The sequence below is a fragment of the Gymnoscopelus microlampas genome (assembly GCF_963454915.1).
Source record: "Gymnoscopelus microlampas genome assembly, chromosome: 2".
NCBI classification, from domain to species: domain Eukaryota; kingdom Metazoa; phylum Chordata; class Actinopteri; order Myctophiformes; family Myctophidae; genus Gymnoscopelus; species Gymnoscopelus microlampas.
In genome coordinates, this window is record NC_139939.1 from 31,371,319 (window position 1) to 31,386,535 (window position 15,217).

The following is a 15,217-nucleotide window of genomic DNA, read 5'->3' on the forward strand; positions in this document are numbered from 1 at the left end:
TTAACAAGCTCTTAGCATGACCGAATGAATGTGTTTTTTTTTTTTACAGCCTGTCTGTCTGTCCAGTGTCCAGGTAAAATGCAAGCAGAGTCAGACGTTGAGTTTTTGCGTGATCAAGGTAAGAGGAGGGGGTTGATTCTAACATTGAACTCGAGTCATTACACTATAAAACCACAATCCCAGCCATTATGCTATAAAACCTGTGTGTGTGTGTGTGTGTGTGTGTGTGTGTGTGTGTGTGTTTAGTCCAAAGATTGAACTCAGTCCTCAGCCAATATCAAGATGGACATCATTCTCAGGTATGATCATCATCAACCACCTTTAAAATATATCCTTTAGGTTTACTAGGTCACAGCTACCATGCCTATAATCTTGTCAATGCAGTCATCATTTTCCCATGAACACATGACCGGTTGTCTTACCGAGAGTATATGGTTAACATACAATATGTTTCAATGAATATCCACAGAAATACAATTGTGCCTTACGCTAATGCAATGCAAATGCAAGAAATAAACATACTGGATGAAGACACTGTAGTAAAGACCTTATAGTGTTAACCTAGCCCTAGAATGGCTGATAGTCCTCCATACATTACATGCATTCCATAACAGGTGATGCATTTTTGTGGAAAAAATAATCTCGGCAGAAATCTGATTTGTAGCCCTCTGTGTGTACTCACCCAATAATGAATTGCTGCGACTTGGGGTCCAGTCATGTCAACTAGTTTCATATCCATGTGAAAGTTGAGTAAAATATTTCACGTTTCCACAAGATCCACACAGACCACATTCTCTGTATGTGACGGGATCATATTCACAGCATTATTAAACATGTAAACAATAAACATTCCTCAAAGAGTACACAGGTATCGGACACACAAATTGATAGGTGTGATTAGATATGCTATGTTGATGTTACCACTGATGCTATAGTATAAACAAGACCAGGAGACCTGGTTCTGCCAGACCCGGAATAAGTACTAAGATCAGAGCACTACGTCACGGCTAAGCCGGACTTCACATGACGTGTCAGCCTGTGTATGCCCATATATGGACGAAAGGGGGACAGACTTTTATGGCTGGGGCCTAAGGACAAAGGGGGCATGCCCATGTATGGAGAAAACAGGTACAAAGCCTCATGTAAGCAAAAATACAAGGTAACTGTTGCTGCTATAGAATATACATATCTGCGTATTATTATTCCTTATTTATTTTTGCGCATTTATTAATACAGCTACGAGGCCCTCACACCTACTTCACAACACCGATCTGACCAATATGCCTGAGGTTAGGCAACACACTCCATATTTGGGCGTAGCTGCATGGGGAACTCCTTATATGGTTAAAAATACACCTTGATTCTTGAACCACCAGTCAATTGGATGTGCCCCATAGAGTACCGAAGTCCTGATGTCACTGGCTCATCCCCTGGGTCACGGAAGTAATTTCGCTATGGAAAATAACATTGGGTCATCTTAGTCTCTGCGATATTGTCAGGGAGGAGGCTCTGTATCGTTTACGATAGTCAGTCGCTCATGTTTGATACCGTCTGTTTCTGGTGAACATTTTATTAATTCGGTGGCGGTAACATTAGCCTTTTCTCACCGTCAGCTTCACATCCATATGAGTCAAACCGCCCGGCTCATTTGTTTATATTTGGAACACAGTTCTTATATGCCGTGACCCAGTTAACCCATTAAGACCTGGAACGGTGTCATTTTTAGATTTGAGCTAAAAAGCATTATTTTACACTTTGGGCTATTCAAAAATAGCAGATATACAAGCTCATAGCGCGGCACCGAGTGCCGCGCTATGAGCTTGTAGATCTGCTATTTTTGAAAAATTATGAAAATGTGTGCAAATCTTTGAATATATATTGTTTTAAAGCGAACATTTTTAACTCAAATATTTGCTTCTGGGGGTCCCTGGAACACAATATTTTGATGGGGGTCCGCGGCCAAATGCATATAATTTTGGGGGTCCTTGACATGAAAAAGATTGAGTACCACTGATATAGAAACATAAGTTTTTCAGAAAACTGTTGAGATTTAGGAGACATGTAGAATCGGCTTCAGGTATCAATGGGTTAAGATGCGTAAATTACGTCAGACTTCGGTGCTCTATTAGTATGTGCTAAATGGTAGTTTCCATAGCCTGGCTCCACCCCCCTGAATCACTTGCCTCGTCGCATTCAGGGTCTGGTGACGGTGTGGAAGGCGGGGGTTTCTTGGTTTGAAAATCTGTATGACGAATCGGGATCGGGATAATCCAGTATGAACCATTCGCCAAAGAGTCCCACTTTGGCCACGCCCCCACCTCAGACGTTGTGCACTGAGAGGGCTTTCAGACTGAATAATGGAGTGAAACCAAATGAAAATTCAGTGTCAGGCTATAGTTTCCATGCTCCCACTGCCATTATTCTTATCATTATTGTTTAATGTTGCTAATGCGTCCACGTCTACTGCAGTACAGAGAATGTGGTTCCTTGTGAATCTCGTCAAGATATTTTTCTGGGGGAAAAAAAAAGTTTTCTGCCTCAACTTTCAAATGGATACTAGTAGATGACAAGAGCTGAACCCCAAGTCGCCGCAGCAATTCATTATTGGCTGAGTACACAAATTAGAGTGCTGCCGAGATGAATCCCTCCATTAAAATGCATTGCGTGTTATAGAACACATGCAATATGGAATATCAGCCCTTCTAGGGCTAGTGTTTACTCCACTCTATTCCCCTCTGTCAGGTTGAGGAGATGAGGCATGCGCAGTCCCCTGCCCCCTGGATCTCAGATAGAAGGTACATTTGTGTGTGTGTGTGTGTGTGTGTGTGTGTGTGTGTGTGTGAATATTTCACACACGCATGCATGCAATGTCTAGTAGTATAAAGTTATATTTTGTTCACTTTTTGCTCTTGTAGAAAAGCAATAGTCAAAATTTGCATTACAAAGTGCCCGGCTTCTAATGTCTAATAGAATGTTAACAGTGTCTCAGTTGCCAGTTTTGGTTCATATTTTACTAATGCTCGTTTCGGGTATGCTGTTTCAATGCTACTCTTGCTATCTCAGCGTAGCATCATGTCCTATCAGGTTCAGTTCACTACATCAGGTTCAGTATGTCTGTCACTCTGCTCTGAATTTCAGCATCATGGCTCCTCTGATAGCCGAGTATGACCGACACATGGACGGCATGACTGAACAACTGAACACATACCAGGTGAAAGAAGACTGTAGCCTACTTAATCATTATTTTATGCTTTGGCTATTAAAAAAATAGCAGATATACAAGCTCATAGCGGGCCACTTTGTGCCGCGGTATGAGCTTGTAGATCTGCAATTTTAGAAAAACATTTTTTCAACTCAAATCTTTGCTTCTGGAGGTCCCTGGCACAAAATATTTTCAGGTGGGGGTCCGTGGCCAAATACATATAATTATGGGGGTTTTCAGAAAACTGTTCCGATTTAGAAGACATTTTTAGAACCGGCCTCAGGTCTTAATTGGTTAAGATTTTACAAATGCAAACTCCAAGTCTTGAAGTAATGATTTATTATTAAAGGACCTCTTCACTCATCTTCATAATAATAACTGGCCCTCACTAATGCTCATTATAAGATGGCACAATTTCTGTGTACTCACGGTGTCACATAGGAGGTCTGTGGACATTTCAAAAACCTACCAGTGACATCCAGGCAGGTTTGGTCATTACAAACAAGATTTCAAACATATTTTTCTATTTAATTTAGATCAATTCAACAGTAAAGGATTCTATTTCAGCGTGCTAACTTTCCAGGAAGAGAAAAGGCTGTAGTTTTCATTAGCTTGGAAACGCCATCAATTATATCTTTGGGAGGCAGGCCTCTGAACTGTCCATAGCCCTCCCAATGAGAAGCAGAGTGAGTAGACAGAATTTGTGCCATCTTGTAATAAGCGTTAGTGAGGACAAAGTTCTGTGAAGATATAGTGCTCCTTTTAAACACTCTTTACAAAATAACGTGACATTTTCTATTTCACACAATTATCGACCTGAAGCCAATGCTTTATTAAAGTAAAAACCAAAGAAGCATTTTTATTTACCTTCAGGCATTTCATGAGTATTTGCTGCAAAACATTTCTTAAGAGTGGCATTAAAAAGCATCAACTTGTCAGGGCCTTCCCTCATCCTAATTAACCCATTCAAACCGGGAAAGTGTCATTTTAAATGTCTTTGTGCTTTTTGAAAATAGCAGATATACAAGATCATAGCGCAGCTCCGAGTGCTGAGCTTGTAGATCTGCTATTCTTTTGAAACATCATGACAATTTGTGCAATCTTTATATATATATATTTTTTTTTTAAAAGCGAAACATTTTAACTCAAATCTCTGCGTCTGGGGGTCCCTGCAACAACATATTTTGAGATGGGGGGTCTGCGGCCAAATACATATACTTTTGGGGGTCCTTGACATGAAAAAGTTTGAGAACCACTGATATACCAACATAGGCTTTTCCCCAAAAAAAAAAAATATTTAGAAGACATTTGTAGAATCCCCAGAAGCAAAGATTCGAATAAAAAATGTTTTGCACACATTTTCACGATTTAAAAAAATAATAATTAAATAGCAGATCTACAAGCTATTTTTGAATAGCCAAATAAATCAAAAAATTGACACAGATGCGTTTCCCGGTTTGAGTGGATTAATGTTTGAATCTCTCCCCCCCCCCCCTCCTCCCATGTGAATTCACAGGTGCAGATGACAGATGTCAAAGTGAAACTGGAGAGGGTTGTCAAGGAGAATGAAAGGTAGGCACATTCATGTGTGGCACAGCACAAACAGTGTCTGGTAGAGCCGCTAGATAACAGACGGAGGCCCGCGACTACGTGTCTGTCACCATGGATTGAGCTTTTTCTTTCCAAAGGCTACACCGGATACATTAACCCATTGGAACCGGTAACACGTCTGTGTCGTTTTAAGATTTCTTTGGCTATTCAAAAATAGCAGATCTACAAGCTCATAGCGCGGCACCGAGTGCCGCGCTATGAGCTTGTAGATCTGCTATTTTTGAAAATATTTGAATATATATGTTTTAAAGCGAACATTTGTAACTCAAATCTTTGCTTCTGGGGATTCTAAAAATGTATTCTAAATTCTTACAGTTTAAAAAAAAAACGTATGTTGCTATAATATCAGAGGTTCTAAAACTGTCAAGGACCCCCGAAATTATATATATTTGGCCGTGGACCCCCCATCTCAAAATATGTTGTTCCAGGGACCCCCCAGAAGCAAAGATTTGAGTTAAAAATGTATTTTCCAAAAAATTACAGATCTACAAGCTCATAGCGCGGCACTATGAGCGTGTAGATCTGCTATTTTGTAATAGCCCAAATAAATCTAAAAATGACACACAGATGCGTTCCCGGTCTTAATGGATTAATTCATTAGTTTTCCAGCTCACATAATGAATAAATAATAAGTGTGAGAGTCTGTGTGTGTGTGTGTGTGTGTGTGTGTGTGTGTGTGTGTGCGTATGAAGTGTCTCAGAAGTATGAGTAACAGAGGTGGTATGGATCAATTATTTACAACGGTAAGTCAGGCTGCCATAAGATATCCTGTCACATGTTTCACTCTTGTGGGGTTTTTTATGTGTGGATTATTAGACCAGTCACTGAATATGTGGCCTTTATTGGCCAACATCAAAGTAATGCCTGTTACTGTAGCTTTTGTGTGCTTGGGGGGACTTGAGGATTATGATTGGTTTATTTTTGGATCTCAACATGCTGTGCATGTAACCTTGAAAAATCCTTTGTCATGTTTTGGTTCATGTTTTCCAGTGGTGTAAAGTAACTAAGTACATGTACTCAAGTACTGTACCTAAGTACAATTTTGAGGTATTGTTTTTACTTTACTGGAGTAAATAGTATTTCCAATTTTCAGTAATGTACTTTTACTCCACCACATGTCAGAGGCAAATATTGTACTTTTTCTCCACTACAATTATTTGAAAACTGTAGTTACTAGTTACTTTGTAGATTTTGATTATTATTACAAAACATACACTACTCATTTCGCCCATTCGAAAATAGCCGATCTACAAGCTCACAATGTGAGCTTGTAGATCGGCTATTTTCAAATGTTTTTTAGACATTTTACACATTTGAAAACTTGTGAAATGGGACATTCTGCATAATGAGTACTTTCTCCTTTTGGTATTTTAAGCACATTTTGATACCAATACTTTTGTACTTTTACTCAAGTACATTTTGAATGCCGGACTTTTACTTGTAACAGAGTATTTTTTATGTTGCAATATTGATACTCTTACTTAAGTAAAAAAAAAATGGAGTACTTTTTCCTACTGCTGTCTTTGTGCCTGGTCACATCTCTTTGTATGTATTCCTCTCTCCTCCCTCAGGCTGCATGCAGAGCTGAGGGAGTCTGTGGAGAGACAGCTTCAGGCTCTGCCAGTGGCATCAGGAGGAGTGGAGGGAGGTGCAATGGAGGAGGATGGAGTTATCAGAAACCTCCAGGAACAGATCCAGCTCTCTGGACAGGTCACACAAATCATATTATGCACACACACACACACACACACACACACACACACACACACACACACACACACACACACACACACAACGTGAATAATATTGTGTCAATGTCTCAGAATCTGCATAATAGTATTGATGTGCAGTCATGTTAAATGCCTCGTCCCATTTGGAAGAATACATCCTTTCAGCTTGGTTTAAGCTTAGGTACGTGATCTGTGGTTACATAAATCAATCAATCAAATATTATTATATGCTCTGAGCTTGTATATCTGCTATTTTTTTTTAAATGTGTGCAAATGTTTGAATATATATGTTTTAAAGCGAACATTTGTAACTCAAATCTTTGCTTCTGGGGGTCCCTGGAACAAAATATTTTGAGATGGGGGTCCGCGGTCAAATACGTATCATTTTGGGGGTCCTTGACATGAAAAAGTTTGAGAACCACTGATTTAGAAAGCAAAATTAATTCATACAACAGTTTTTCTGGCATCGGAGTTCACTCTCAGATCACTACCTTTACTAGGGCAGTCTCTGTGCTGTGGCTTGCTCTAAAACCAGACTGAAATAGCTCAAGTACATTGTTGTTGCTTAAGAATTTGTGTGGTTAATTTAAAAAAAAACAGTTCTTAACCCATTAAGACCTGAGGTCGTTTCCACAAATGCCTTCTAAATCAGTAGTTCCCACGCTTTCAAGATTTTTCAAAAATGTTCGAAAATAGTAGATGTACAAGCTTGTAGATCTGCTGCTTTTCAATGGCCAACGCTATAATCTAAAATGACAGTTTCTTTGCCGGTTTTAATGGGTTAATAAAGGAAGCTTGGATATGGCCCCATAGTTGCTAAGAGACAAACAGTCCAGGTACCTTTTTTTGATGATTGGTTTGACTATGGCAGTTTTGAGTGATTCGGGGAACATGCTGGTAAACAGAGACTGATCGACTAAATATAATAGTAGTTTGGATAGACGGTTAAAAAAATAAATCTGGTGGGGATAGGATCAATACAGCAGGTAGAGGATTTTAAACCAGTCACCACTTTTCTAATCATTTCTAAATTCAACAAAGTAAAGTGGTTTAAATTGCGTTCACTGTGTGCAGGAGTCTGTTCAGCAATGTTTAGTGACCTAGTTTTGGCTTAAATTTGTTCTGATTGCTATGATCTTATCTCTGAGTGAGCTGACAATTCGGTGCGTTTTGTATTTGAGAGGACATGACTAGGATTCAAGCTGCCGATGGTGGAAAAAAGTATTTTTGGATAATTGTGATTTTCTTTTTTACATAATTGTCTACATCCTCCTCAGAACAGACAGTAGGTGTTGGCTTAACGACTAAATTGGGGAGTGAGAAAAAAGGAAACAAACACGAATAAACATAACTGTAGCACGGGCATCTTTTTTAGATCATTGTAAGTACACATTAACCCATTAAGACCGTGGATGCATTTGTGTCATTTTAGATTTCTTTGGCTATTCAAAAATAGCAGATATACAAGCTCATAGCTTTTTTTTTTCTTGAAAATGTGTGCAAATCATTGAATATATGTTTTTTAAAGCCAACTATTGTAACTCAAATCTTTGCTTCTGGGGGGGTCCCTGGAACAAAACATTTTGAGATGGTGGTCCGCGGGCCAAATACATATTATTTTGGGGGTTGTTGACATGAAAACGTTTGAGAGCCACTGATGTTATAGCAACATTCGTTTTTCAACCGTTAGGATTGAGACATTTGTAGAATCGGCCAAACTGCACAAACTTTCACGATTTCTCAAGAAAATAGCAGATCTACGAGCTCGTAGCGCGGCACTCGGTGCCGCGCTATGAGCTTGTATATCTGCTATTTTTGAATAGCCAAAGAAATCTTTAAATGATGCGTTCCCAGTCTTAATGGATTAAGAAGACACAAGCTTCCAACAGTATACTTCTTCTTCTTCACCAGCATGTTACTTTATGTTACCTCATGTTACCTCTGTCAATCTGACCCTGACACAAGGTTGTGTTGTGTGTGTGGGCATAGGAGCGGGAGCGGGCCGTAGAGCTGTGGCACACCGCAACCCAGGAGGTGGACCGACTCCAGCAGCTCTGCCAGAAGACGGCCTCAGATGGACACGTCCACGCTGCTCAGGGTCAGCAGCTCAAGGTATGTATATATATATATATATATATATATATAATGACTGCAGGGGCGGAAGAAGTACTCGGATTTCTTTACTTAAGTTAAAGTAGCAATTTCATGATATAAAAATACTCTGTTGCAAGTAAAAAAGGCTTGTGTTCAAAATGTTACTGGAGTAAAAGTACGAAAGTGTTGGCATCAAATTATACTTAAAGTACCAAATGTAAAAGTACTAAAATGTTTGAAAATAGCAGATCTACATCGACGCGTTGTGAGCTTGTAGATCTGCTATTTTCAAATAGTCCATGTATGAAATAGGGCTAAAGCGGTTAATGCATGTTTTATAATGTAATCATTTATATCTGCAAAGTAACTAGTAACTATATTTTTCAAATAATTGTAGTAAAAGTACAAGATTTGCCTCTGAGCTGTGGTGGAGTAACATTATTGAAAATGTAAAATACTCCAGTAAAGTAAAAAATACCGCAAAATTGAGTACAGTACTTGAGTAAATGTACTTAGTTGCTTTACACCACTGAATGACTGTATGACATTGCTCCAGATACCACCGACTACATTTTATTTCATGGTCTTCGCACATAATTTTGCTCTTAATTTGACAATGCCTTCACCTTTGTTATTTCCAGATGACAGTGTGTGTGTGTGTGTGTGTGTGTGTGTGTGTGTGTGTGTGTGTGTGTGTGTGTGTGTGTGTGTGTGTGTGTGTGTGTGTGTGTGTGTGTGTGTGTTGTGTAACTTTGTACTATGTGTGTGTGTAACTTTGTACTATGTGTGTGTGTAACTTTGTACTATGTGTGTGTGTAACTTTGTACTATGTGTGTGTGTAACTTTGTACTATGTGTGTGTGTAACTTTGTACTATGTGTCCTCTGTAGTTTCTTTTCCTTAAGTTTTTTTTTGTGCTGTTTTAATTGTGACCTGCCAACAGGGTTGCAGATGAAAAGCTAGTACATAAAATGGTAAAATCTTTGTTTAACACTGAACAAAAAAAAACACCTTGTTAGCTATTCTTATCAAGCAGGTAAGAATGGCAAAATGTTTTTTTTGGGGCAGGGAAGGAAGTTCATGATTGCGATTGATTCATTATTAAACGTATTACAAGATATTGAACGCAGTTAACCCTTTAAGACCGGGAACGCGTCTGTTTGTCATTTTTTGATTTCTTTGGGCTATTCAAAAATAGCAGATATACAAGCTCATAGCGCGGCACTGAGTGCCACGCTATGAGCTTGTAGATCTGCTATTTTTTTTTATATCCTGGAAAATGTGTACAAATCTTTGAATATACATATTTTTAAAGCAAACATTTTTAACTCTGTTACAACTTCGGGGGGGTCCCTGAAACCTAATATTTTGAGATGGGGGTCCACGGCCAAAAACACACAAGATTTGCACAAATTTGTTATTTTCCAAAAAAATGAACTTGTAAATCTGCTATTTTTGAATAGACCCAAAGAAATAAAAAAAAATGACACACAGATGCGTTCCCGGTCTTAAAGGGTTAATTCACATTAGAAGAAGAGCGGCGTAATTAGGAGCAGTCTGTTTTATTGAGTGTCTCTCTGTTCCTCTCTCCACAGGATCAACTTGTTCAATTGCAGCAGCACACCCAGAAACTGCAAGTGGCTAATCAGAGAGTGGAATCAGTACGTGTGTGTGTGATAGCCACTTAGAAGAAGCTGCTTAAATGATTGCCCTACGATTAGCCGTGTGGGATCACCGTCCTCTGCATGTCGCCCCGAGATTAATCCTCCTCTAATATTTCATATGGATCTCTGTGTCTGTGAACCGCTGTTTCTGATAGCACCGGCTAGCCTATTGTGCAATGGTCAGCAGGTGCTCTCTCTCTCTCTCTCTCCCTGTGTATCTGTGTGTGTCTCTCTCTCTCTCTGTATCTGTGTCTCTCTCCCTGTCTATCTCTCTCTGTATATGTGTCCGTCCTCTCTCTCTCTCTCTCTCTCTGTCTCTCTCTCTCTGTCTCTCTCTGTCTCTCTCTGTCTCTCTCTCTGTCTCTCTGTCTCTCTCTCTCTCTGTCTCTCTCTCTGTCTCTCTCTCTGCCTGTCTGTCATATACACACATGATTTTATTTGAGTATTCAAATGGAACTAAATGGACCTGTAAGCTAAAAGCGGGGGTTTTCAACCTTTTTCATGCCAACGACTCTTAAATTGATATACATTTGGCCGCAGACCCCCATCTGAAAATGTTTTGTGTCAGGGACCCCCAGAAGAGAAGATTCGTGTTAAAAAAAAAGCAAAATTATCCCAACACTTTCAAGAATTTTCGAAAATGCTCAAAAATAGCAGATCTACAAGTTCGCAGCGCGGCACGAAGTGACGCGCTGTGAGCTTGTATATCTGCTATTTTTTGAATAGCCAACGTATACAATATTGGATAAAGGGACGAACATGTATTAACACCTTTTTAGCTGGGGACCCCCTGGAACCCCCTCAAGGACCACTGGCGGTCCACGGACCACTGGTTGAGGACTGCTGAGCTATAGGATCAGAGCCTGTTGCACATATATATCTGTGACAAACACCACGCATAATGCCTTCCACCTACACATAGCACCATACAGTGTATGTGGGGGAAAAAAGTAATACTATATCCTTCTGATGCAATTTTAATGAGAGGGCAAGCCTTGGGCTTACATTCTCTTCTCTCTGACTTTTCATACTAGCAGCCTCTTCCCGTCCCCGTCTGTGTGTGTGTGTGTGTGTGTGTGTGTGTGTGTGTGTGTGTGTGTGTGTGTGTGTGTGTGTGTGTGTGTGTGTGTGTGTGTGTGTGTGTGTGTGTGTGTGTGTGTGTGTGTGTGTGTGTGTGTGTGAGAGAGAGAGAGCAAGAGACCTTAGTTGCACCAGTGTGTTGAAAAACAAGGGTTTGTGCCAAGGGACAGCGTAAAGTTTGTGGAGTAGACAAAGTTTATGGAGAAGAAGCTTGTACATGTTGAGAGTTAAGGGTTGCTTGTTCAGAGTGATATGCCTCACTTACTGCATTCATGTCTGTCATGCCACACACAGACCAACCAGCAGTTCCTCAAGACGGTGACGGGGCAGAGCACGGAGATGGAGGAGCTACGTGGCCAGCTCAGGTACGCTGCTACTGTGTGCATATCCAACATGTCTACTGCTAAATAAATGTATTGTCCTGCACTAAATGTCTCCCAGTTGTCTTGGACTGTAGGCTATCTTGCTCAGAATTGCTACAGTTCAGCACATGTTTAATGCTTTTGAACTATGTTTTTTACTGGCCAGCCTTCTGCTGTACATGTGCAGTACTGTATATTCTGTAAACAGCCCAAATGTGTGTCTATATATTAGGGCTGGTGAATTAATATTCGAACATCGAATATTCCTCGAATATGGGGAAAATATGTATATTCGAATATGAAAATTAATATTTGAATATGAAAAAACTTGATACATTGTTTTTGTATTGTTTCTGTAAAAAAAAAAAAAAAAAAAAATATATATATATATATATATATATATATATATTTTTTTTTTTTTTTTTTCAAATAAAAATGTTTATAATAATAATAATATATGAATATATATTCGAATATCATTTCTGAGGAAAGTTAGCCCTACTATATATTGATGTCAATTTATAGAGTTGGCATGTCACACCAACATTTCACACACTTGTGTGACAAATAAATGTTGTAGGACGAGAGTCATGACTGCTGGCGTTGATGATCAATTAAGGTTAATTATCATGTTATAAATGTTGGTTCCTTTAGTACATTAACCTGCCTGGCTGGTTGTTGCCATGTCTTCCTGTGCTTGCAGGCAGGCCAAGACGGAGCTGAGGACGGCCACCGCCAAAGTGGAGGAGATGACCAAGCTGCTGCAGACAGTACAGGATCAGATGCAGAGACGGGTGAGATTTAGAAATAATTCTGGCCTGGATTCTCTCTAATTATTAGTTATAACTTATACTAGTTATAACTTTTTAATCCATTCAATTCGGGAACGCGTCTCTGTCATTTTCAAAAGTAGCAGATATACAAGCTCATATAATGAGCTCCTGGAGGTCCCCTGGAACAAAATATTTTACAAATGTTCACTTTAAAAAAAGATATATTCCAAGATTGGCAAAAGTTTCAAGATTGTTCAAAAATAGCAGATATACAAGCTCATAGCGCGGCACTCTGTGCCGCGCTATGAGCTTGTAGATCTGCTATTTTTGAATAGCCCAAAGAAATCTGAAAATGACACATACGTTCCCGGTCTTAATGGGTTAATTTATAATAAAGGAAAAAGAAGAAAAAAAAACATAACCACCATTTGAAAAAAAGTTTCTTTTGGTGGGGGGAAAAAAAGAAAAAGGGAAAAAAAATCTATTCCAAAGTTTCGCTTCGAAAAACTTGTTGAAGACGAGTTGTGTGAGAGGAATGGCCCGGGGCTTATCTCATCTCATCAGTGCATCTGCGTGTTCTCTCTCTCTCAGGAGGAAGACACAGCGGAGGCCCAGGGTCGCGAGGAGGCCTCAGACCGGAGACTACAGCAGCTTCAGTCAGCCTTGAGTCAGCTAGAAGCCAGGTGAACTCACAACAGCAAACATCCTCAGTGTTGTCATTTATCCATCGTTTCACTCTGAAAGTGTAAAAGGCGGCCCTTCGCACACCAAGAGTCGGAAGCAATTTCTATCTATATTGGCCGATCGGTTTTTTAATGCCTCAGAAAGAAAAGGTGTCCGGTTGAACACACCATCGCAGCCACTAGGTGTGCAAGAAGTCACAGAGAAGCATGTGTTTTTTTTCATGCAAAAACATTAGACCCATTATATTAACACTGATGATTTCACACAGACACTGCATCTATACCTAGTCTCTAATGGCCCCAAATCCTCAAAATGCATTCATCTCTCTCTCTCTCTCATAGAAGGCTTCTTTACCACAGGCAACTCTTGTGTGTACTTCTTCTCTCCCCTCCATCCTCAGGCTCAAAGCAGCGTCCCAGGAGGCCGAGGCGGTGCGCCGGGAGCAGGCGGTGTGGGAGCGACAGGTGGGCGAGCTCCAGGGGCGATGCGCCTCCCTGGAGGAGGAGCGCTACGAGGCCCTGGCCAAAGTCCGCGACAGCGTCCAGCTGACCGAAGAGGCTGCGTTACAGAAAGATCAGGTATACGTTTGTCTTTTTATTTCCCCCCCCTTTTTTTTCTCATCTGAGTCTGAGCAGTTTTTCTCTCACCAAATCTCCCCCTCTCTCTACCTCCCTAGAGTCTATGTCGTTGGTTCTCAAAGTGGGGTCCGGGGACCCCCAGGGGTACTTGAGGGGGGGGTTCCAGGGGGTCCCCAGCTAAATGATAGATTAGGCACCAAATGGACCCTTATGGGTCTGTAACTCTGAGAGTGTACAAATGGAACCAAATGGACCCGTTAGGGTCCATTTGGTTCCATTTGTACACTCTCAGAGTTAAATTGACATAGATTTTACAATATAAATTGCGGTCCAAGTGATAGAAATGCCATTAAATGGGGGTCCGTAGCCCTAATGCATGTCAAACTGGGGGTCCTTGAAATGAAAATGGTTGAGAATCACTGCTAGAGCCGTAAAAAAAATCTTCTCTTATGGGGGTCCGTGGCATATCTTTTGAAATGGGGGTCCATGGGCTAATAAGTGTCAATTTGGGGGTCCTTGACATGAAAAAGTTTGAGAACCACTGGTCTATGTGATAGAAGCTGTCTTCTCCCATCACTTAATGGCTGTACATTTTGATACCCTCGTAGGCCCTTCTGAGGGAGAAGCAAAAGTCTGACGAGTTTGAGAAGACCAAGGAGACCATCAAGCAGCTGATCCAGGATGCTGCTGTCCACACCAGGAAAGAGGTGAGGGTTTCCTAAATTACAATCCCCTATATACCGTCTACCCTATTGCTATTTAACCACTTAAACCCTATATATATACTTCATTGACCGGGGTTCCCCCAGGGATCTACTGTACACCAAATGTCTTTGGCAAAAATAGCAGATCTAGAAGCTCACATGGTGTCGCGGTGCAACACATTGTGAGCTTGTGCAGTAGATCTGCTGTTTCTGCTGAATGTTTGCCCCAGAATAGGGACGCCAGGGTTCATGTTGTTAAACACGAAACTGCAGAATGTGCAGTGTGAGGTCGGAGTGTCAGGTTTAAATATCTTAACCCATTAAGACCGGGAACGCATCTGAGTCACTTTTTGATTTCTTTGGCTATTAGAAAATCACACCCAGTGTGAAGAGAGTGGTGCCTTTGAATTAGTGTAACTGTTTGCATACTTGTGTTGCAATCAGCTGCAGCTGTTGAGGCCGTGCTCAAACGGACGGACGGACGGACGGACCCACACACACACACACACGGTCAAGAGTAGGAGTGGCTGGCACCACTCAAAAATAGCAGATATTTTTAACTTGACATGAAAACTATTAGGATTTAGAAGACATTTTTAGTATCCCCAGAAGCAAAGATTTCAGTTAAAACATTTTCACTTTAGAAAATATATATTCAAAGATTTGCACAAATCTACATGATTTTTTAAAAATAGCAGATCTACAAGCTCATAGTGCGGCACTCGGTGCCGCGCTA

General features: G+C 40.4%; 1 protein-coding gene across 3 annotated transcripts in view; it reads left to right on the forward strand.

Annotated features, from left to right (window-relative positions):
* Positions 1-15,217, forward strand: part of sclt1 (sodium channel and clathrin linker 1) — a 29,431-nt gene that overhangs the window by 436 nt on the left and 13,778 nt on the right. The window contains exons 2-14 of one of the 3 annotated variants that reach the window (XM_084074519.1): positions 50-118; positions 247-299; positions 2,743-2,795; positions 3,139-3,211; positions 4,719-4,774; positions 6,385-6,523; positions 8,533-8,655; positions 10,232-10,297; positions 11,675-11,745; positions 12,446-12,536; positions 13,107-13,198; positions 13,600-13,777; positions 14,386-14,484. In XM_084074519.1, the coding sequence (XP_083930645.1) occupies positions 79-118; positions 247-299; positions 2,743-2,795; positions 3,139-3,211; positions 4,719-4,774; positions 6,385-6,523; positions 8,533-8,655; positions 10,232-10,297; positions 11,675-11,745; positions 12,446-12,536; positions 13,107-13,198; positions 13,600-13,777; positions 14,386-14,484 (1,134 nt within the window). In that variant the 5' untranslated portion in view covers positions 50-78. The remainder of the gene's footprint in view (positions 1-49; positions 119-246; positions 300-2,742; positions 2,796-3,138; positions 3,212-4,718; positions 4,775-6,384; positions 6,524-8,532; positions 8,656-10,231; positions 10,298-11,674; positions 11,746-12,445; positions 12,537-13,106; positions 13,199-13,599; positions 13,778-14,385; positions 14,485-15,217) is intronic. The other 2 variants (XM_084074520.1, XM_084074521.1) reach the window with 2 other exon arrangements.